This window comes from Mirounga leonina, unplaced genomic scaffold, assembly GCF_011800145.1.
Source record: "Mirounga leonina isolate KUSES-001 unplaced genomic scaffold, KU_Mleo_1.0 Mir_109, whole genome shotgun sequence".
Lineage (NCBI taxonomy): Eukaryota > Metazoa > Chordata > Mammalia > Carnivora > Phocidae > Mirounga > Mirounga leonina.
In genome coordinates, this window is record NW_023270244.1 from 1,806,776 (window position 1) to 1,831,175 (window position 24,400).

The window sequence follows — 24,400 nt, forward strand, 5'->3', positions numbered from 1 at the left end:
ATACATTGTACTCTCAAGTGACCGGCACCAAAATCAAGGAATAGAACATTGCCAGCTCCCTTCCAGATCACAGCCCCCCGCCCCTGAGAGGTCATCGCTCTCCTGATTCTTATGGTAAGAATTCTTTGCATTTTCTTTAGAAAAAACTTTGTTGCCTATATATTTCTAAACATTAGTTTTGCTCGGTTTTGGCATTCTTTTTTTGTCTAGCTGCTTCTGCTAAATAAACTTGATTTCATTCACCCACATTACTGAGTCTAAGAGTATTTTTACTACCTTATAATATCCCGTTGATGAGCACACCACAATTTATCCACTCCATGGACAATGGGTATTTGGGTCATTTCTGGTTTTTCACTCTGACGAACAATGCCACAAAGAACATCCTTCTAGACATCTGGCTCACATGTGCACACACTGTGAAATATATCCAGGAGTGAAAGTGCTGAGTCACAGACAGAATATTTCCAGTATCATTAGGTAATGCCAAATTGTTCTAAAAACAGTTGCAACCATATCCATTTTCTGACACCATACAGAAGGCTTCTCTAAGTAATATCCTTGTGGTTTATTTTGCCTTTCTTGATTACTAACGTGTACTTGTTCATTTGTTTACTGCTCACTTGGCTATCTGCTTATGTGAAGGGTCTGTTCAAGTCTCTATCCATTCTTCTTTGGGACTGTCCATTTTTCTTACTGATTTGTAGTTTTGTGCTGGGTTATATAACGTTGCAAATATCTTTTCCCACCCTGTGGCTTGTCCTTGCATTCTCTTTACATGATTGCCAATGATATGTCTTTGTTCTTCTCCAAGCATTAACTAATGACAATACTCCCGAATGTCTCTGTTGGGAGAATCTCTGTCCTGCTGCCTATCTGTAATCTCCATGTGGATGCCTAGACATCTTAACTGAACTTCTGAGCTTAATAAGCATCTTTTCTCTAGCTTACTTTATTGTAAAAATATGGTATGTAATACAAATGTGTTAACTGACTGTTTATGTGATTGGTAAAGCCTCCAGTCAACGACAGGCTATTAGTAGTTAAGTTTCAGGGGAGCCAGAAGTGATACATAAATTCTGATCGGTGGATGGGGAGGAGAAGTTGGACCCCTAATCCCTGTGCTGTTCAAGGATCACCTGAATTTCATCCTTGAACGGCTAGTACAACCCTCAGTGAAATCGTTTGAGCCTGCAATTCTTTCAGTAGGAAGGGCTGTTTCTCAGATTAAATTTCTCCAGTGGTTAGAAAGCTCATGTTTTCTAGTTGCTCCTCATCCAGTTGTAGAAAGTTATGTTTTTCTAAGAATTTGTCCATTTCATCTAAAATTCCAAATGTATTGCCATATACAATTATTCCTGAGTTATTATTCACTCTCCTTCTGAATGTCTAAAAGAAAAGTTGTGATGTGTTTCCTAACAAAGATTTCAAGCTTAGTTTTTTTATTTTTTTGAATGCAGTAAGCATGGTTACTTTGGAGTCTATGTCTGTTAAGCCCAATATCTAAAGTATCTGTGAAATCCATTTCTGTTCTTTTGTTTCTACTGGTTTACATCCATGAAATCTATCCCCATGTGCCTGGTTCTCCTTGTGTTCTGGACAACATATTTGAACTTGTATTTTAAGTGAAATTTGTGGCCTAGGATGATGGCATCTTCCTCCAGAAAATTCCATCTTCTTCTGCCAGGCACCAGAAGCCTGGGCCTACCTTAATCCAAAACGAAAGCAAATGCTCTCAGGACAAAAGCAGACTTGGGAGCTGCGGTCTTCTCAATTCCCACCTCCCCCAGGGCACAGGCCTGCAGGCCTTCCCAATCTTGTTAGTTCTTCAAGATTTTTTCAAAAATTTAAGAGCATTCTGTCTAGCTTTTATTTATCCTCAGTGAAGTTTATCTGGATTATCTCATCTGTCATTTTCTAACAGGGAAGGCAGGTGTAACTTTTGCAAGGGAATAGCTAGGTCCTTCCAGAAAATTATTTTTTAAATGTTATTTTCTTGACAGCATCCTCAACCCCGAGGACAAGCGCTCACTTCGGAGCAGATGGCTCCAGTATACTGGGCTTCCCATCCACCCAGAATACCTAATGGGCTACGTTAGAGTTTCCTGTATCCCCCAGAACATGATGGTGCTGGAAGCATTAATGCCTTTAGAGAAATCTGGTTAGGAGGAAAATTTTTAAAAGATGCTTCACAAATGAGATCAAGAAATCCTTTCGGCCCTCGAGTCGGCCTACTGCACTGAAAATCCATTTTGTAAAACCTAGCACTTTCTTCTTCGGAAGACTTCTGAGAGAGTGTTCAGCCCAAAGAAAGAACTCATTCTAACTTGAGACATTACTGTGAATTAAAAGGCCACACCTTTTCTATGAATAAAGATGAAAAAAGGAAAGTAAAGGCAGTTAGCAGCAGGATATAGCTCTGTATTTTAAGGTGATTACTGACTGGGTGAACTGTAAACAGTTTTGAAATGAAAAGAGAACCTACTCAAGAAATGCAAAACATGGCAACATTTATAACTGCAGTTTTAAAATCATTTAAAGTGTTTCCAGCGATGGCTAAAGGCTATCTACAGTGGAGCCAACAGTCCTTTACTAACATTCATCTTTTCAACTAGAAATAACAATGCTTACTCCTACCCTGGTGAGTAAAGCAAGCTCTCCTCCAGCTTCATCTAGTTATTTTTAATTTCATTTTCCATCTACTTTTATTTTCCCTCTACCTGTGTTTTCCCACATTTTTTTCAGGAAGTCAGCAAGGGAAGCTTGAAAGCCTTTACTCTTGCCCTTACATTTTTGGGAGTCCATACTGGTACATCCAATCTAGCCCTAATGTCAACACACATACGCACACTTGGAAAGAAACTCCGTGATTTCCTAAGACTAAACAACTGCATCAAGTTTACTGTGTTTTCTAATCATAATGCAAATTGTGCTGGAGGGAGATTTTTGGCAGGCTACTAAACAGGAAAATTCTGGCTCATCATTTGGCCTCTGGAGGCTGCATCATTTAAAATGCATTAAAAACATCCTGGGAGCCCTTTGCAGATGTATCGGGAACACAGTGTATAAAGCCCCTTGCTCCATGAAAAGAAACAAAGAACAGACAAAGCTGAAGTTCAGATAATTTGTAATAAAAACAATACACACACACACAAACAACCCTCTAACCCAACTGTTCTGTAAGCTATAGGTAATGGCAAATTTTTCAGACCAGCATTAATGGCCCTGAAAAAAGCCAAGAGGGCCCCCTGCTCTGACCACCTTAATGAAGAATGTATTTCAAGGTCTCTTCTCCTCTGCCATGGGGAGGGCAGGAACAGTTTTCATCTGAAGGGATGCAATGGCATCCTAACCTAGGTCCCTTTAAAATTAACTAGAGAGTTTCATCCATATTTCTTGCCCTGACATGCGATTTTGCCGCCTGCACAAACAAGCCTCCTAGGGGCTTAGCAAACTCGGGGTCAAAGGCAGCCTCAGACTCCGGTGCACATGCCGACACGCCGTGCTCACTGCTCGTGCGTGCGGGCATGCCTGCTACCCAGACCCACAGGCCTCCTGGGGTTGGGGAAGCATCCACTCCAGAAAGCCGCATCCATTAAGACGGTGCTGGAAGGAGAAACTGCTTCTCTAGAATTGAGGGGAGGAGAAGGAAAGGGGGCATGAAGTGGTACATCTTTGTCTGCATGAATAGGCAGATTCAGGGACTCACTCAAATTATACCACTCGGTTTTACTCCTGTGCAAACTGAGGTGGAAGAATATTACTGCCGCATGCTGTCTCCCGCACTGTGTGGCTGTCCGTCCTCTGGTAGTGGCAGCTTCTGCAGCAGCATCTGCCCTCCCCTCCCTTCCTCTCCTCTCTGTCACCTTTCCACAGATGTAAGGGAGCATCAACTATGTGCATTCCAGAAGGCATGCGAACCTCAGGGACCAAGTCAGTAACAGTAAAGCCATGCCACTAAACAAGACATCCAGAAGACTTTTATTCTTAAGTCCTCTGAATCATCAATAAGAATATGCCCTCCCCTCTGGAAAACAGTATGGAGGTTCCTCAAAAAGTTGAAAATAGAGCTGCCCTACGACCCAGCAATTGCACTCCTGGGTATTTACCCCAAAAGATACAAATGTAGGGATCCAAAGGGGTACACGCACCCCAATGTTTATAGCAGCAATGTCCACAATAGCCAAACTATGGAAAGAGCCAGGATGTCCATCGACAGATGAATGGATTAATAAGAGTGGTGTATATATATATACAATGGAATATTATGCAGCCATCAAAAGGAATGAAATCTTGCCATTTGCAATGACGTGGATGGAACTGGAGCGTATTATGCTAAGCGAACTAAGTCAATCAGAGAAAGACATGTATCATGATCTCACTGATATGAGGAATTCTTAATGTCAGGAAACAAACTGAGGGTTGCTGGAGTGGTGGGGGTGGGAGGGATGGGGTGGCTGGGTGATAGACATTGGGGAGGGTATGTGCTATGGTGAGCACTGTGAATTGTGTAAGACTGATGAATCACAGACCTGTACCTCTGAAACAAATAATACATTATATGTTAAAGAAAATAAAAAGAAGATAGTAGAAAGGGAAAAATGAAGGGGGGGGGAAATTGAAGGGGGAGATGAACCATGAGAGACTATGGACGCTGAGAAACAAACTGAGGGTTCTAGAGGGGAGGGGATGGGGGTATGTGTTAGCCTGGTGATGGGTATTAAAGAGGGCATGTTTTGCATGGAGCACTGGGTGTTGTACGCGAACAACGAATCATGGAACACTACACCAAAAACTAATGATGTAATGTATGGTGATTAACATAATAAAATAAAATTTAAAAAAAAGAATATGCAGGGACATAATAATCTCTATCATAGTTATGGTAGCATTATTTTCCGAGGACCAGATCCAATTTCAAATGTGAATCAAAAGTACAAAACCATTAACCTATTTGTTATTTTAAGGTCTAAAATTTAAAAGTTGGATTAGATTGAAAAGATTCAGAGATATATGTAATACCCAGTACCCTTCTTATCTCAGTCCTGTTCCAGGGTTTTAAAAAAAGAAAAAGTATTCATTAACTCTTGGCAGCAGTACTGGCTGAGAGAAGATTGCAGACAAGAACAGGACTTCCCAAAGAGCAGGAAGTAAACTTGATGCATCAGGCTTACATAAAAGCTAAGTGAAAAAAAATCCATGACTGGGGCACCTGGGTGGTTCAGTCGTTAAGCGCCTGTCTTCAGCTCAGATCGTGATCCCAGGGTCCTGGGATCGAGCCCCGCATCGGACTCCCTGCTCGGCAGGAAGCCTGCTTCTCCCTCTCCCACTCCCCCTGCTTGTGTTCCCTCTCTCGCTGTCTCTGTCAAAAAAAAAAAAATCCACAACTGCTAAAACCACTATCAATCTCAGCAATGTCAGGCCTTCCAGTTGGCATTGGTGATTGGTAGTTAACAGGGGAGTTAGGCATTATTTAAAAAAAAAGTTTTAAGACTGAGGACCAGTGGAATAAATCATATCAAGACTGACAAGACAGTTAAGCTAGTCATTAGAGCATTCGGATAATACTAGTTCTTAATGATCTGAGCATTCCAGAATCTTCTATCACCTGCAAATGCACCCAAGTCTGCAGTAGGCTTCAGTGCACTGAGCTCCTTGACAAACAGACACAACTATGAAAGAACTCTGTGCTCTCAAAGCCAGTGACAAAGAAGGTTTCAGAAGGTAAGGACAAAACAGGCATAAGAATTTTTAAACGTCCTTTTTAGGAAATAAGACATTTCTAATCACAAAAGTAATGCATGTTGCTTTTACAAAAGAAGGAAAGGGATATAAGAAAATTAACATAACCCATAAGCTCGGCACCCAAGTATAACTACAACTAATGTTTTGAAAAATAGTCTTTTAGACGTATTTCCTAACATACATGTTATAAATCAAAAACTGATGAAGAGGTTGCTTACAAAACATTTCTTGTAAATTTTAATTATAAATTATGGTTAAATACAACTTGTCTGTGAGGCATTCCAGAGCTGACTTAGTTCTGAAGCAGGCTTGTGCTGGACTTAAAAAAGTACTAGAAGGTTCTTCTTAGGACAGTTTTCAATCAGATTAATCAATCCCATGGCTCAAAAGGATGCAGATTTTTCAGACAAGTTTTCATAAAATGAAAGTATAATTTTCTGGCTACCCAATGGATATACACAAAAGCAAGAGAAAAAGCACGCTTTTTGTGTGTTGTTTCAATGATATTAACATATTTGAAAATATTTGAGCTATCTCCCAAACCTGATCTTCTAGGACAAAAGGATTTCCTTTCATCCATGCTTAAATAAACTTCCGTTTTTAAAGGTATTAGATAGGGGCACCTGGGTGGCTCAGTCGTTAAGCATCTGCCTTCGGCTCAGGGTCCTGGGATCGAGCCCCACATCGGGCTCCCTGCTCAACAGGAAGCCTGCTTTTCCCTCTCCCACTCACCCTTGCTTGTGTTCCCTCTCTTGCTGTGTCTCTCTCTGTCAAATAAATAAATAAAATGTTTTAAAAAATAAAGGTATTAGATACAAGTTCAGTCATGGCAGATGGGAAAGGAAGTGTCTCCTCCACAGCAATAATCTCTTATTTGTCCTCTGACCCAAAGAATTCCTTTGAAATGCACATAAAACCATATCCAATCACTATGAGAGACAACAGTCAAAGCGTGGTGACAAACCAAGAATTGTTCTACAAATAGCCTCTCGGTGGCCTTTGGGTGGAAAACCCTAACCAAACACTTTCCTGGTGAATGGGTCGATTCACTCATTTGTCGATTAGGGACACCTGCATGAGGTTTTTCTTGCAGGCTTTTCAAAAAAAGGTCTATCTAGAAGCACCATCCTACAGAGCCATATTAAAGTGATTACACTATTAGAAAAAGTCTATTGGTACCAATTACTCTAAAAAAGCCTCCAGATGGAGATCCGTTCTTCCACACTGGGTGGCAGAAAATGTGAGCCTTCCACAAAGGACTGGCTGAAGTCCTTGAGGCAAGCCTGGGGGGTGGGGGCACACCACAGGGTGGCAGCCTTCTTCCCTACTGTTGTCCCAGCTCTCTCCAACTGGCCAAAACCAGAGGAGGGCTTTGGGGGTATTCACCCCAAAATGGTATGCTGTGATACCTGATGTCTAAAGTGAGAGATCACCTATCACGCCATAGAACAGACATAGCTCTAGAACCTGCCAGAACCTCTAGAACATGTCAACCTCAAACTCCCTGACATCCGTCTCCTTTCAAGAGCCTAAGAACCAGGAGGGGGGATGGTGAGTCACTGCTTCATGGGTACAGAGTCTGGTTTTCAAGAAGTTCTGGCGATGAATAGTGGTGATGGCTTCACAACAGCGTACTTAATGCCACTGAATTATACACTCAAAAGTGGCTGAAATGGCAAATTTTGTGTTATGGGTATTTTGCTACAATGTATGCGTGTGTGTGTGTGTGTGTGTATAAATAAATATTTATAGCCTAAAAACCATGCTGGGATTCGTGAGAGACTGTCTCAGACATGCTGATCATTCATTTGTCCACATTGTGCAAGTCAGACTACGAATGAGCTACAGTCTCACCAAGAGCTCCCCCAACAACAGAATCACACCTTCATACAGAATCCTTTGTTTTAACAGAGGGCAAACCTAAGACATGGCCATGTGGGGACTATTGCTACACATTATATACTACTTTCAGCAAAAACAATTTATTACATTGTTCAGTTCATATCTTCTTCAATCTCTTGAGAAAGAGCCAACATGCCCCTCAGTTTTTAACATATGAAAAAATGTTTTCTCCTGATCAAGTAAAACTACTTTTTTAGATGTAAGAATTATGAAAAAAAAAATCACTGTATTTCTCCAGGTTATAGCTTTATTTATAGACGTTCAGAACTTTAAGTTCAAGCTTTCTTATGCCAAGTGTATTATCATAACTAACTTCCTTTTCTGCTGCACATGGCTCTTATGTTCTCACTCTTATTTAGTGTCTTATTTTAAGGAACATCAATGTCTTTGGGGAAAAGGTGGGTTATGATAACAAACTACGCACCACAGAACCACTCGCAATGAAGATGAGTCTTTACAGAGAAAAGGAACATGACCTCGCTAGGTTTTGGTAGCTTTATAAATAATTTGGTAAAAGACTCTAAATACTAATAACCATTTAAAAATGTTGAAAACAAAAAACGTTTTTTGCAGGGTTAAAAATCAGGGCACCTGATTACACACTAAACTTGGAAGAACAAACCGTAATCGCATCCCTATAGTTCTAGAAGCAACATGCAGAGTAAGTGGTCTGATGTTGTCACAGTGAAAGGGAGCCAAAGGTCAGACAACCTCCTCCCCTTTTCTTCTTCTAAATCAGAAAGCACATGAGTCCATGAAGAGTTTCCACACAGAAATTGTCATAAATCTCTGCTGAACAATAATGCCTGGCTACCTCTCTTCTTCACATTTCAACAGCCACCATCTAAATCATATTTTGTGCAAGAGAGTAACAGTATCTTTATTCAGTAATTAGGTAGAAAAATGAGAATGAAAGAAAGATGGGGCCCCCATTGTCTGGATCACTGTATGGTCTTAACACCAGAGTTTCTACCCCAGAGCTCCCAGCCTTCTCTTACAGGACTGTCTTTGTTGGAAGGTAAGAAAAGGATTTAGGAAGTTTTTTTTAAAAGCCTCTAGTATCCTTTTATTATAACCTCCCTAAAATGTATTCTTCAACCAAATCAATGAATGGAGTGGTTAGCAATGCCCCTGAACGGAAGATACGAGGGAATGCATCTACCTCTCTTAGTCACCTGACAAAGTGGAATTACTCGTCCTCCTGCCATAATTCTTTACCTGCCCATGATCTTGGATAAGCTATGGTATATAATGAAAACTTAATATCCCATTTATTCTTAAGTTCACATTAAATGACCCACAAAATATTTGCCCTAAAACAAATTTTACTTTTGTAATTTACTAGTAAGCTTTGAGGGGGAAAAAAAAGGAGCCTCTGAATTAGAAAAAAATCAAACCTTTCCTGTATGTTTTATGTTGTGTCTTCTATAAACTATTAGTGATTAATGTTAAATTATAATAGCTGTCTGATATTTGTTCAGTAACATATTACTCACCCATCTGAACACACCTGATTGCCTGTAATTTTAACGACAGATCATAGATATCTTATATTTTTCCCCCAAATTGACATTTCACTTTATGTCCTCAAATTTTAGTGCAAAAGACCCACTTCTGTTGCAAAAATGTTTATGTATTCACTATAGATTGAACGTAAAAGGAGGAAGAAGTCCCATATTTAGTGTTAATCCTCATTATTTCCAAAACACTACATATAGCAATTACTCCTGTGGTAAGGCTTCAGGCTCATCAGCAACTCTGTGAGATGCTCACAGCATAAAATATCTTCCCTTACCTAAGCAGATGAGTCACAGAGCCAGAGTCTTGAGTATTACATCGCTGCCATCTTTACCTGGTATTTTTAATCTCCAAAGAACTTTAGCTACAACCTCATCAGCAAATGTTTCAAGCAAAGTGCTCTATCAAAGTAATTTCTTCCTAGAGAGGAAAACAGGCAGGGAAGATGTAAGGGGAGAAAAGATAAATTTACCTGCATCAATTTTCTGGAGAGCTCATTAGTGAGGAACTCTTCTTCTTTTTCATAATTTACAGCAAGGGTTTCTTTCTCCTTCTGCAACGCCTGGATCTTCTTGAATAAAGTGTTACTGATGAATTCTTCCTCTTGCTCAGCCCTGGCTTGCTGTTTAAAAAAAAGGAAAAAAAAAATAAATTAAAAGAGCAACAACAACAAAAAATATGTTAAGGAAACAGGAAATTTATTAATTAAAATATAGTTCTTATTTGCAGAGAGGGCACCCATTTTAATGAGATTTCTATTTTTAACTGTGAACCAATGCACCAGAGGGGCTGAGTAGCAACCCTAAAAGCAAATCTGGCTATTCCCCCAAAGGGCCTCCCTGTACTACGCACGACCCCTCTTCTTAAAGTGATGTTTCAAAGACACTAATAAAGACTGTTTTACAGTTTTTAGAATCAATCCCAAGGCAATCACTAGAATACAGAGAACTCGTCAGACGGCAGACAGGTCCAATTCTGGGGTACGTGCATCAATTCGTGGTAACTCTGCAAGTCACTACATCTCAAAGGTTTATAGTTAAAATATCTAGGTAACATGTTTTACTGAAGCAGAGAAGTTCAACTTGCTTAAAAGTAAAATCATGTCACCTCTTTAGGGTGTTACTGAAAGGGTTTGGATATGCAATTTTAAAAGCAATGCAGATCTACATGGATTCGGTGACATGCTCAATGAACAGTAATTGTAAGGAAATATACAAGTGGCTAGAAAGTAGTACTGAAGTAGCAGGAATCCAGCCAGTGAAAAGTAAGGGTGGAGGAAAGGAGTTTTATTTTTTACTTTATTTCCCACTGGGAATTTTTTGGAGGTGAGGCCAAGGACAGGCATAACTGAATTTTAAAAACAAAAGAAAAGAGGGTCAGGATAATTCAATGGAGAGGAAAATATTCTTCCATAGCCTCTCCCCCATGCTATATTTTAACTATCCAGGATAAACAGAAAAACCTAACCATCCTTGAAGAAAATTAATCTTTTCAGAAAAAGAAAACTTCTTTCCAGTGAGCTCAACTCTACTCAAAGCACTTTTTAAACCACATCATTTTGATGCATTAATCCCAAATAATGCACTCCTGTTTTATCAGCTAAGTTGAAGGAGAAAGAGCTCCATCAATTCCAAGCCACCAGCACCTGTCACTTACAATAATACGAAAGCCAGAGGGCAGGAGACAAAAGGGCACCAGCATGAAATAATTACCACCTTTTATTGTAAAACCTCTGACAACCACCTCCAAGTCCGGTGGTTTAGATTTCTGTACGTATTCGCTTGCTTCCCCAGCGCCCACGCCCTAACAGCCAGTTTCTGGGGGAGCCTGTCCTCCGTGCTCCCCATCTCTGTGGCCTAAAGGAAGCACTCCAGTCCCCAGAACTGCCTGTCAAGCAGTTCTACAAAAGAGAGCCACACGGAGTACTTCAACTGAAAAACAGAGCTACACAAAAAGTGGAAACTTTGGGAGAAGGTCCAGCTCTCGAGTTCTTGAAGAAACTACCTGGGATAGGTCAGGAGAACTGAGCACCTAAGAACACATCTCAGCTAATAAATGCTTCTTTCCATCCAAGAGCACCCAGGGAGAGGTCCCTAGTTCCAGGTGGCTCCCTCACACCTGGTATTTTGTTAGCCCTTCCTAGTGCTCTCCACCGAGGTCCAGAAAATCTGCTGAGGACTGCTGCTTCCCCTCCCCCCTTGAAATGACTCCCCACTCCTCTTTAAAACTCACATCCGTCCAGGTGTCAGTACTAATGCAACGGGCAGGAATCCAAAGTATTTACAGAGGCACACCTGACGCATATATCCAAGCCCGCAATCTGTTCAAGCTACTTGTTTTTCTGCTTTTGACTGACAACGTCCTACATGATTTGATTTCTGATTATCCTAAAAGTTACAGAACAGAAAGGTAAGAGAGGAACTATAATGCTAGTGATTCTGCACTTAATTATTCAAAAGGGTGTTCACCATAAATTATTTTCGTTATCAGGTCAGACTCAACTTCTTACGTGTTGCCACACGCTCAGTATTTTAGACAACTGGTGTATCTGATCACAAGCAGTAAGAGAGCCAGACGCAGGCTGAGCAGACCACCCTCCCCTTTGCACTGAGGCCTGGAAGTAAGGGATAAGCCCTAAGTGTTTGTTCATGGAGCTTCCACCCTACCTCCCCCTTCATCTAACCATTAAGTTACAGGGACAACAGATTTCAGTGTAATATAAAACAGAACTCTGCGATAAAAAGTAGATTTGTTTGCCAGGGGCTGGGGGAGAGGGGTGCGTGGGAGATGGGGAATGACTGCTAATGAGTGCAGGATTTCTTTTTGGGGCGATGAAAATGTTCTGAAATTAGTGCTAACAGTTTACACAACCTTGTGAATATACTAAAAATCAATGAGGTGTACACTTTAAAAGGGCAGATTTTGTTGAATGTGAATTATATCTCGATTAAGAAAAGGCACTCTGATAATTAGCAGGGTCTGGATTTCACGAAGCACCTGGTTTCCTTTGCAAATCTTCCCAGAGAAAGCAGCACAATTTTAAAAGGATGGGGGCGGGGAGGTGTTGAAGAGCACTAGATCTGCTCTAAAGTGCCTTCCCAAGTAAGTGACACATCGCTGGTTATGAGAGGCTGAGGCTTTCCCTAACAAAATTGTTCACGATTTCAGAATAGCCACTTAATTCTAGGGAAAGCCCATTAATGGAAAATGCCGCTCTCAGGACCCCTGAATAACATGCAGAACTGCTCTGTGGAGGCTTGTCAAAGCCTCTCTAACTTCGTGAGGGGTGGACAGGCCTCACACAGACTCCATCAAAGGCCTCCTTCAGCTAAGTTTTTGCCACGCTTTCATCCGAACCTGAGGCTGTTTGTTATTCTGCCTCCTGCAGCATCTGACATCCAGCGGAAAACCACTGGGAGGACAAAATTTCAGGTCCCCAAAAATGTAAAACCGAGTCCACTCTTATTCTAACCGGTCACAAATCACCGTAGGAATTAACACATAAACGAGGACAAAAGGCAAGATGTTGTATCCAATAGAGCCTCAGAGAAAATTTTTTAAAAGATCAGACAGAGTGGACTGACAAGCAGGAGTAAACCTGATGGTCAGAGGCTGAGCCGAGCGCCACACAAAGCAGTCCACGCCCCGCCAGCCGCCTCCCATGCCAAGCGCCTCATCCGCCCAATGTCAGTCTGAGGCCTGGCTCTTTCTCCCCCCAACTCCAGAACAAGCCTTTTATTTAAGCTGTAAGCAAATGATCCTTCCAATTTATTCCACCAAAGAAGACAAGAGCCTGGTAGACAGTGGCCTAGGAGCAAAGCAGCAAGGCCCAGGCACCATTCACCAGCACTGGCCGTCAGAAAAGCGGGGGCAGAGGGAGATAAAACAAGCTACCATCTCAAATCTCATCAGTTTTATCAACCTACTTCCCTTTTCATCTGAAATGCTTAAAAATTTCAGCATACCTAAAGACATCCAAATTCAAAAATAAAATTGTATTTTCATTTTTTTTATTTATTTTTTTTAAGATTTTATTTATTTATTTGACAGAGAGAGAGAGACAGTGAGAGAGGGAACACAAGCAGGGGGAGCGGGAGAGGGAGAAGCAGGCTTCCTGCGGAGCAGGGAGCCCGATGCGGGGCTCGATCCCAGGACTCTGGGATCATGACCTGAGCCGAAGGCAGACGCTTAACGACTGAGCCACCCAGGTGCCCCAAACTGTATTTTCAAAGCTAAATAAATGAATCACGGTTCACCTCTAACTCCATAAACTCTCAAAGAGAAAATGTGAACAAAAAATTAGGAATGCTTTGAAGGAGGAACACTTTTCTTTGTGTTCTGCCTATGTCTGTAGAGTTGAAGATTGGGACAATCTGGGGAAAAAAATTTAAATGTCTGTAATTATAGTTGCATGTTCAATATTGTTCTAGATGCTGTGTTTAGAAATTGAGCGACTCTCATTCCCCTAGCAATAATCATCTGAGGTCTGTAAATATGAGGACTAGAACAGAAAGTATCTCCAACACTCTCTTTCCCCATCCTATCAAAAATCCAACATTAAAAAAAAGGGAAACAGTAAAGAAATAGGGGAGGGGGCAGGCCAGGAGAAATTTACCAAGTACTCTGGCAAAAATAAACACCAACAAAATCCTTAGAAGAATTATTTTCTCCTGAGTCACCACATATTTAGGCAACCATACTCTGACTGAGCACAATTTTCTGTGAAGAAGGAAAACACAGCTCGTTCTGACCCACTGCTATGATGACCAGGGCACAAATTTGATAGGAGAGTCCAGTGTGATTGTTTAGGGTTTCTGTTCTTTATCGTGGCATTGTGGAGGTCAAGGGTGGGTGGAGAAAGGAGAATTCAAAAGCTCTCAACAACAGCATTCACTGCTGCCGAGAAAAATCCAAGTGCCAAAACCAAAGTCATGTAGGATGATGCAATTCACGATCTGCCAAGCATAAGAAAAAGAACAGTTTTCCAAAGCAGGCACTATTTGATAGCAACCATAGGTAAAGGATATAATCGAGAAGATACGAGTGACTACCAAGATAACACATTAGCATTTGTTTTTAGAAATTACTTTTAAGTTGATTGCTGACTTGTTTTAATGACAAAAAAATCATAAAGGTAAGATTGCCTTGAAGCTCTAATGCTTAAGAGTCCAGGCAGGCTCTATTTATTATTTTAATTATTTAAATTTAGGAATCTATTTGAATATATTATTTAAATTCACTATTCTGTTGCCTAGTCACTTACAATCCATATTTTAATGATCTTAACATCTCAGTTTGAAATAGCGTCAAATTGTTACAATAGCAGGAACCACCCAACACAAAGCCAGGCAAGTGAATAAAAACCCTGTGCTGTCTCCACTGTCGTTTTACTAGGGTCACCACAGCACAGTCCGGGGAGATGCTGAGTTCAAAAGAACTCGTGCCCGATGGCTGGTGCCTCTTAGAGGATTCGCCTGAATATCAGTCGTACCAGGGTTTATCAACACAAACCACTGTCCTGCCACGGCCCTGCATGGTCTGTTTAACACTTAAGTGCCAGTACCGCAGGGGTGGGTGGCAGGTGACACAGAAGATAAGTCCATTAAGTACCTTCATTCCTTCAATTAGAAGAACTAGAGAGATGATTTCAATTACATGTGTGAGAATTAGAATTTTCCATTTAGTCTGTGGAGGCACTAGATTATTTTGTTGTTTCCTCCACATACTGCACACTACCTAGGCTTATAGAAAAAACAATTAATAACCAGTAAATTCAAGCACTAATTTATTCCATTCCAGTAGTGCCAGCAAATCACCGAGTACACAGGGATCAGAGCAGAATCGTTGTTGGCCCTTGCGACTGTGCTATTCTACCCCAGATGCTATGGCCAGGCCATCTGCAGGACTGCAGGGCAAGAGAGAAACAGCTAGAAAGGGTGACTTGAAGGGCAAGAAGAGCTCAGAGAATCTTGAGGTTAAGAAGGACTCCAACAGCTACCAAGTTTCATCAACCTGCTGTGCCTCTCAGACCAGCTTCAGTGCAAGACCAGTCCTCACCACTCTGGTGTCAGACTGCCTCCTTTACAAGATGCCCACCTCCAGCTGAGTGACCCCAGACGAGCCATGTGACCTCTCTGGACCACCGCCTTCTCCTCTGTAAAGTGAAAATAACAGCACCTCCTTCTGGGTTGGTGTGAAGATAAATTCATATAATTCACAGAAAGAGCTTAGCATAGAATCTTGCATAAGGAAGCACTCAAAAGACAGTTACCAAAAGGCCTGGGGAGAAGCATGTACAGGAGGATTAATGAGAAAACAGTGAAGTCTTATGGAGTCTCCCTTCATTTAACGAAAAGTTGAAATGGACGTAATTATGGCACATCCATAGAAAAACATAGGGGAACCATCGAAAAAAATATATATGGCTTTGCACTTACCGTCATGAAAAGATGTCCAGCAACAAATGGTTAAGTGAAATACCAAAATGGAATGTTTATATTGAAAGTGGAAGGACCCTAGGCTGAGTTCCCAAAGAAAAACCACACATCAAGGACACAATGCACTATGAATATATTAACAGAAACTATCTATTTACAACTCCACACATACACACTAACTACCCTACCCTCATGATCAGCAAAGGCTTCAGATATTCAAGTTCTCATAAACTACAAAATAATTTTATCTGAAACATTACAAAGAAAATATGGTGAATGAGCAGCAAGAGAAGAGATCAGGCAGGTTTGAAAAAGAAAACAGAACTTCTTGAAATAAATGTTTAAATTCATCTTGCATTTTGTATTTCAATAGCAAATTTGACACAGCTGAATAGCAAATACTGAAAGACATAAAAATTAATCCAGAATGTAGCACAAAGAAACAACAAAATGGGAAATGGGGAGGATATCAATAAATACAGTAAAGAAATGAAAAATCTGACACACATCTATCTCACTAAAAATTGAGGAGGAGAGAATATTTGGAGATGATGGCTTCAGATGGTATATCTCAGAAATACCATCTGAGAATTTCCCTGAACTAATGAAAGACGTGAATCTATAGATGTAGAGAGCACCAGAATTGGTGCCTAGGCACATTTTAATCCACCTGTACAACAATTAAGACAAAAATCTTAAAAACACTCTAAAGAAAAGACAGATGATCCATAAAGAAACAAGCAGACTGACAATCACTTCTCAACATCAATAGGGAAAGGAGACAACGGAATATTCTCAAAATGCTAAGACAAAACAGCTGGCAAACTATACTAGGATATCAAGAATAACTGTCTTTCAAGAAAGAAACAAAACCCCCATTTCTAATATAAACCAAAACTGAGTTTATGACCAATGGACCTACACGAAGAAGCTTTCTTCTACAGGATGTACTTATCCCAGAAGAATTGTCTACAATGCACAAAGAAATGATGAGCAAACAAACCAGTAAAAACGAAGGACAATCTCAACAAAGATAACGTTAGTCTGTGAGGTGAAAGTCTTGCTACGGACCCCAATAGTTAAAACTGGAAAGAGACAAGCCTGCTTAACTCATGCTCTAAGTATAACCCACTGTGCTTATTTCTTACCGCACTTTCTTGAGGCGCTGAAGATGTTCTGTAGTGACCAGAACATTCCAACTGCCAGACCAGACGTGTATGCCTAGAAGACCGCACCCCACCAAATCCCCTTCCTTGCCCATGATCAGGGGCTGCACGCATACCAGCCCCACCCATGACCACGTGCCCCCTGCATGCTCTCTTGCAGGACCCCTCAGCACCTCTCCTGTAAAACTCCAGGGGCGTACCTTGTGGGAGGTCTGTTGTTAAGGCTTGTTGAGCCTGCCACCTCCCCAGGCTGCCAGCACCCAAAATAAATTTCTCCCTTTCTCGTTTCCAAACCCCTCCTGAGTTACTGGCTTCTCTTGCAACAAGTTTATCTGGCAACAGTGTTGGCAAACCCAGCCCGGGGCTGTGTTCTTGATCTGTCCAGCCCCCTTGGGACTACCTGCGTGGAGCAGATGGCCACAGCAGGACGCCAGGACTCTCCGGTTCTTTCCTGAGCTAGCGGCTGAGCTAGATCACTCAGAAACGAAAGTACTGAACTAGCATTAAAATACTGAATAGTAACAGTGTCACTCAAAGGGGATGGTGAGATTTAGAACATTTTAAGGTCCTCGTATTTCCTAAAGTAAAGATCTAACATATTGCTTTTAAATGTGCACAGTAAAATTTCAAGGATAACTAGTAAACGAACAGAAATGGAGAACTCTAAACCAGCAGAAAAAATACTTTAAGTTAAAAGGTACGAAAAGAGGGCGCCTGGGTGGCTCAGATGGTTAAGCGTCTGTCTTCGGCTCAGGTCATGATCCCGGCGTCCTGGGATCGAGTCCCGCATCGGGCTCCCTGCTCCTTGGGAGCCTGCTTCTCCCTCTGCCTCTCTCTCTCTCTCTGTCTCTCATGAATAAATAAATAAAATCTTTAAAAAAAAAAAAAAAGGTACGAAAAGAAAGAAAAAGATGGTAGAAAGAAGGAAACTACATCAGTAATCATAATAAACACAAGTAGGCTAACCTAGACAGACTGTGAGATTGCGGGGGCGGGGAACAACACCTAAAAGATATTAGATATAAGAATTTTAAGTACAGAGATGAAAAAAAGATACACCACACAAACAATAACCCAACCCCCAAACTGGGGGATACAGGGTTATACTAATATCTGTCTTAACAGATTTTATAACAAAACACATTTTTAGGAAGTTCTATCAAGCACAGAAAAATAAACAGACAAAAATTCAAAGTATGACGACTGGCAAAGAAGAAACAAAACTATCATTTTTGGCAGCATTATTTAAAAACTATAAAACGCAGGGGCATGGGTGGCTCAGTCAGTTAAGCAGCCGACTCTTGATTTCGGCTCAGATCATGATCTCAGGGTCCTGGGATGGAGTCCTGCATTGGGCTCGGCGCTCAGTGGGGAGTTTGCTTGAAGATTCTCTCTCCCCTTCTGCCTCTGCCCTCCCCCCCTGCTCCCATGCTCTCTCTCTCTCTCAAATAAATAAATCTTTAAAAAAATAAATAAATAAAACTCTCCTGAAAATTCAAATAATTAGAAGAAAAACAAAGACCATGGCATTTTGTTTTTGTTTGTTTTTTTTAAAAGATTTTATTTATTCATTCATGAGGGACAGAGAGACAGAGAGAGAGAGAGAGAGAGGCAGAGGGAGAAGCAGGCTCCCAAGGAGCAGGGAGCCCGATGCGGGACTTGATCCCAGGACCCTGAGATCATGATCTGAGCCGAAGAGAGACGCTTAACCATCTGAGCCACCCAGGCGCCCCAAGACCATGGCATTTTGTATGTACCACCCATAAACAGAACACATTTCAAAAAGATATTATTTAATATAGTCGTGAAAATTTTAAGGCACCTAAGAATAGATCAGCCAAAGATCTCAATGAAGAAAGTAAGTCTGGACTGAAATATACTTAATAAAGAAAAATACATGAATAGATCTACAAAATTTACTACTGTAGAGATGTCAATTCTTCCCCAAACCATCCATGAATTCAATGCAATTTAATCAAAATATCGACAGGGTTTTTTGAGAAACCTGACGAGCTGATCTAAAATCTGTGTTAAAGCACAAGGGCCAAAAAGCAGCAGACCTCCCGAGGAAGAATGTGAGGAAGAAACCTGCCCTACCACGGAAAGAGACTTACCATAAGCCTATAGGTATTCCCTCATACACTGCTGGTGGGAATGCAGAATACTACCACCACTTTGCAAAAGAGTCTGGATGATTGTCAGAGTTAAACCTCAAGTCACCATATGACTCAAACCTCTCCTGCATATATACCCAAGGACACCGAAAACCTTTCTTCATGCAAAAACTTGTATACAAATGTTCCAAGAAGCATTATCATTATAGCCAAAAAATGGGAAGAACCCAAATGCCCATCAACAGATGAACAGATAGACAAAACATGGTACGGCTATAAAAAAAATAAAGTCCTGACCGTACAACATGGATGAACCTTGAAAATATCCTTCTTAGTAAAAGAAACCAGACAAAAAAGGCCACAGAATATATGATTCCATTTACATGAAATGTCCAAATTAGGCAAATCCAAAGGGACAGAAAGTACATTAGTGGTTGGCTAGGGCTGAATGTGGGGGGAAATAAGAAATGACCACTAAAAAGTATGAGCTTTCTTTTTGGGATGACAAAAACGCTCTGTAATTAAACAGTGGTGATGGTTACGTGACTTTACTAAAAATGACTGAATTGTACATTTTAAAACAGCCCTTTCAACTGACAATTGAGAAGCAATCAGACTGACCTAAATTATACTAAAATGTGAAAGACTGTTTTCCCCAACCCTGATGATTTCTTATGAGGACAGGAGGGTATAATAGGATCCCTGGCTGAGTATCTTCATTCTATCAGTTATCTATTGTTATGTAACTAAACCATCCCAAAATGTAATGCTCATAAACAACAATATATTATCTGTCATCATTCTATAAGCATTCCCTTGACTGGTTTCACTGAGCTCACTCATGTTGCTGATTCAGCTGGAAGTTCAGTTGAGCCAGTTTGATCCAAGATCAAGGGAGTGAGAAAAGTTTTCATCTCTTAATGAGAGAAGCAGTAAAATACTATTCAGTCAGGATACTTCCCTTTTTCAAAGTTTCTTCTCTTCTTTTGAAGACAAAAATTTCCTAAAATCTCTCCAGGTTTTTCTATAAATGGTCGGCATGGGAGAGGAGCAACTCTAGAATTTGGTTAGTACTTTAGGTCGGTATTCGTAGGAGGACCACCTGCATTGTTAATGACCACATTAAGTATGGTCAGATGCTTTTTTGTTCCTGGATCGTACCATGATCAATTGCTGCTGCTAAAACTCATTTCCTTGCTTGCTGACAGCACTACAGGATGTAGTCTCACAGTGGAATAACAACACATTTTCCCAATTATAAACACAGGAGCTAGTCCTGCAAGATCATGATGGGTAATCTCCTCAGATCTATCAGCAATATATAAAAAGAGATCAGACAAAAACTGTCTGTGCTTATGAGTCTCAAGGCACACACATCTGTAAGAACAACTATCATAAACTGGATAGACTAGAGACACAAAGAGAGAAATGAGCACATCAGTGTTCTGTGTTTGTGATTCCCATCACTCATTAACTTCAACCCATCATCTTCTTCACCTTGATGATATTACTGCCTCCAGGGTCTATCTTGGCTCAGAAGCCATGGGGAAAGTTATCCATGGCTCTTGGAAGATGTGCTCTTAAAACGGAGGCCTCTAGGGGCGCCTGGCAGGCTCTGTCAGTAGGCCATGTGACTCTTGATCTCGGGTTAGAAATTCAAGCCCAACGTTGGGTGCACTGATTACTTAAAAAATAAAAATCTTAAAACACACACACACACACACACTGAGGCCTCTATCATTTTTTCACAAGAAAACCACTAATGCCACACCCTTTATACCTCTACCTATCCCCAAACACCTCGAGGTTTCCAAATTTGGTGCTGGGGCTGTAACTGAGACCCGCAGAACAGGAATATGAAATCTCTACAGCTCGACAAGCTTGGAAAATGAGCATTACTACTCAGTTGCCAACTGTGCAGAGCAAAGGAATCCAGCAAGCACGTCCTACTCCAAAGGGTCAATAGGGGGAGCTGTGGTACAGTGACCCCAGTGGAAAAGGAAGGCAGGTCAATTCCAGGCAGACAGGAATCCTTCCTCCCAGAAGGTACATTCGCAACAACAGAGGCATCATGAAGAAAATTAGAAACGACAAAACAAACATTCGAGCAAAGAATAAGCTCACTGGTGGTCATCTTCACCCTAGAGGTAGAGCTGACTGCAAACTATTATTGTTCCTGATTGAATGCTGGTCATGCATCATTCACCATGTGCCTAACTCATCAGGAACACTGCATTATGAACCATGTCTCCACATACCTGACATGGGCAGGGGTGAGCCTCAGCACTCCTCCCAGGAGGCATCCCTCTTCAATAATAGGCTTCCCCCTCAATAATAAGTTCCCAACCAGAACGGCTGACAAGTAGAAGCAGCAACTACAGTGATTAGATTTTTTAAATATAATTCAATACATGACAGAGACTCTCCTACATGGCAAGCACTGTATGGCTATGGCAGTGAATACCACTGTCCCTGCCTGAAGGGGTATATAATCCTCCTAGCAATTAAACAAAAGTAACATCATTAATCTATACACTTAGCGGTTGGCCTTGGAGTGACCTTGGCTGCATAAAGTAGCCTGAACAATCAAGGGATTTAAAATGAGATTAAGCTGCACAGAAGAAAAAGGTAAGTATTTTATCCACTACAGTAACAGAAGAAATGGCCCAGCACACAAGCAGTCCAACAAGTGCTGAATGAGGAGTATAAATGTACACAAATATACAAACTTAATTTATACATGTATACGTATGTGTATTTATAAATGAGTCATTAACTCTATGACTCCATTTCTATACTATATGATAATGGCAGTCCATATTTAAGTATCGATTATATCCCTGGCACTGTAAGAGGCCCCTTCCATACATCTCATTTGATCGATACATGGGCTTCAAACATTTCAGCCCCACATAAAAATAAGAGCTGAGAGAGGTCAGGCAATTTGCCCAAGGATTCCAGCTACTAAGTATCAGGGCTACAATTCAAACCTAAACCCTGGACTGGCTCCAACGCTCCTAGTCCTTTTATGGCCTACTCCACTGTTCCAATAACTACGTCTTCCCTAGTGCAAGGGATGTAGCACGATGCTCCCGAAAGCAGCAAAACCCCCTAGCTCACTCTCAAAGCCAACATGTGCTATTGCACCTGGCCTGAGCATCACAAAGCAGCTCATCTTTGGGAGGAGATACCCTGTAATTTCCTTTCCCAAACAAAGTAAGTAAACGATGGGTGACTGACAGGTAATCTTTAAGAACCACTTTTTGCTACTGCTACCAATTTCCTGATGGTACCCACACTGTTATTCCCAGGCACACTGACAGCACGCTCTCGTAAGTTAGCTTTACTCCACATGCTCTTCTCCCCCGCCCTTGCAGAGTGAATAAGGGTGTATCTGTCGGGATGAGGGAAGACAGGTAAAAGGAACCATGGGAGCAGGTCGGCCACAAGCAGGCCAGTGAGGATTTGGAGTCAAGTCTATTAGGAAACTGTAGGATAAGAAAAGTCACGCTCTCCATGTGTATAAAAGAGCTAATGTATAGCAGGCCTAACCACTGTCCTCTGAAAGGCTGCTGACAAAGCTTAGCCCTTAACTGGTGACTGGGAACTTGAATTGGGAAGGGTTCCCACCACCCAGACTAAAGGGGCTCATTGTGTTAAAACTTTACAAAGGTTATGGTCTGTGATGAACTCCTGCTTTCCTTTGGGTATCTGGAATTTGGGGATACGCTAAGCAGAGGGTGCCTATGTGATCAGTCCCAGTGAAAGCATGCGTGCTGAGTCTCTACTGAGCTTCCCTGATAGACAATATTTCACATGTATTGTCACACCTGTTGCTGGGGGGAGGTAAGTACATGTAGGACTCCTGGGAGCAAACTCTTACAAGCTCATGCCTTCCTCCGGACTTCGCTCTGTGTACTTTTGCTCTGTGTACCTTTGCTCTGTGCTCATTTTGCTTTGTAGCCTCTGGCTGTAATAAATCTTAGCCATGATCATGACTGTATACTGAGTCTTGGGAGTTCTCCCAGCAAATCATCAAACCTGGGGTTTGGTCTTGGTGACCCTGGACTCACCCAGTATCTAAAAAGAATGGCCTTTCATCTAGCTTTCAAAAACCATGGGAGCCACAGAAAGAAGCACACATCACACCGTAATGATTTCAGTGTAGTAGTATAAGCTATAACCCAAACTCTGAATTTAAGTGCACCCTAAGAGGGCCATGAAACTACTTAGCCAGAAAAATCTCCCCAGATCTCCAGACTCTTAACCAACTACCTAATTACCACCTTCAACTGGAGATCATGAAGAAACCTCAAACATAATCAACATCAAACACATCTTGAGTAAAACCTTGGTTTTTCTTTCCCTCACTGCCTTGTGCCCAATTCAATCCATCGGAACACCTTGTTTCTAACCGAAATAGATCTAGAATGTTTCTTTCTATTCTTCTCCTTGCCTCTGTTCCAGCCACCACCATCTTTTATCCAGCTGACAACAGCCACTGAGCCAGCCCTGCAGATTCTTCCTGTCTTGCTCTCATATAATCTTCATCTATACTCCATTCTGCATCCAAAGTGACTTTAGAGGCAGAAAACTGACCACTTGATTGGCCTACATCAAGTCCTCCAGCGCTTTCCCATGATACTCAGAAATGGTGATTCCTTCCTGTAATCTACCAACCCTCTGTGACCGAATCCCCACCCGCCTCTCCCCGCCACGCTCATGGCGCCCCGTGACGCAGTCCCCACCCGCCTCTCCCCGCCATGCTCATGGCACTCCAGCTACACCAGCACATCTACTCCTATACATGCCAAGCTCATGACTCCTGTGTGGGACTTGGGCACTAGCTAGACCCTCTACCACATGGGAAGCTGGTTACCTGTCATTCCACATCTCCTCAAAGAGGCTGCCCCTGCCACCAAATCTGAAGTCAGCCCTCAGTCACCCATCCCATTATATGGCTTTCCTTCCATCACAGTATCCATTGTCCCTTGAATGCTTTTTTCTTGTTTTTACTTCTCTCCCTGTCACTCCTCACCAGAACGTGCGCTCATGAAGCAGAGCGGGTCTGCTGGTGGCCGCTGCAGCTCCGGAGTCTAGAACTGTGCCTGGCATCTGGCAAGCCCTCAAATCCTGGATACATGGGCACTCTCTAAGATGCTGGAAAAGCCTTCTCTTAATCTCTGAGCCTTTCTCCCTTCACTCTGCTGGTTAGCTGATGGCCAAAGCACTGTGTCAGGTTCTTGTGATAGAACAATGAGAAAGGTACTGTCACTGCCCTTAGCATAGCTAGTCCAGTAATTCCAGATCCATCACAGCCTTTCCCATCCCACGTCAGCTTCCATCGATGCCGGCGATACCACAGCATAGCCCTGTACTTGGCAGCTCTGACTTCCATTCTTATCACCCTCCTATCACCACTGCCACATCATGTTCAGGGTAGCCAAGGAAAGCAACTGACCCCCAGCCTGAACGTTCTTTCTCCTCCTCCTTTCCACAACAGGACCCCCTCACGCTC

General features: G+C 41.8%; 1 protein-coding gene across 1 annotated transcript in view; it reads right to left on the bottom strand.

Moving 5' to 3' along the window:
- The window catches only part of LOC118019975 (coiled-coil domain-containing protein 6), a 103,822-nt gene that overhangs the window by 44,035 nt on the left and 35,387 nt on the right, over nucleotides 1-24,400 (bottom strand). The window contains exon 2 of the mRNA XM_035019727.1: nucleotides 9,638-9,787. Coding sequence (XP_034875618.1) covers nucleotides 9,638-9,787 — 150 coding nt within the window. The remainder of the gene's footprint in view (nucleotides 1-9,637; nucleotides 9,788-24,400) is intronic.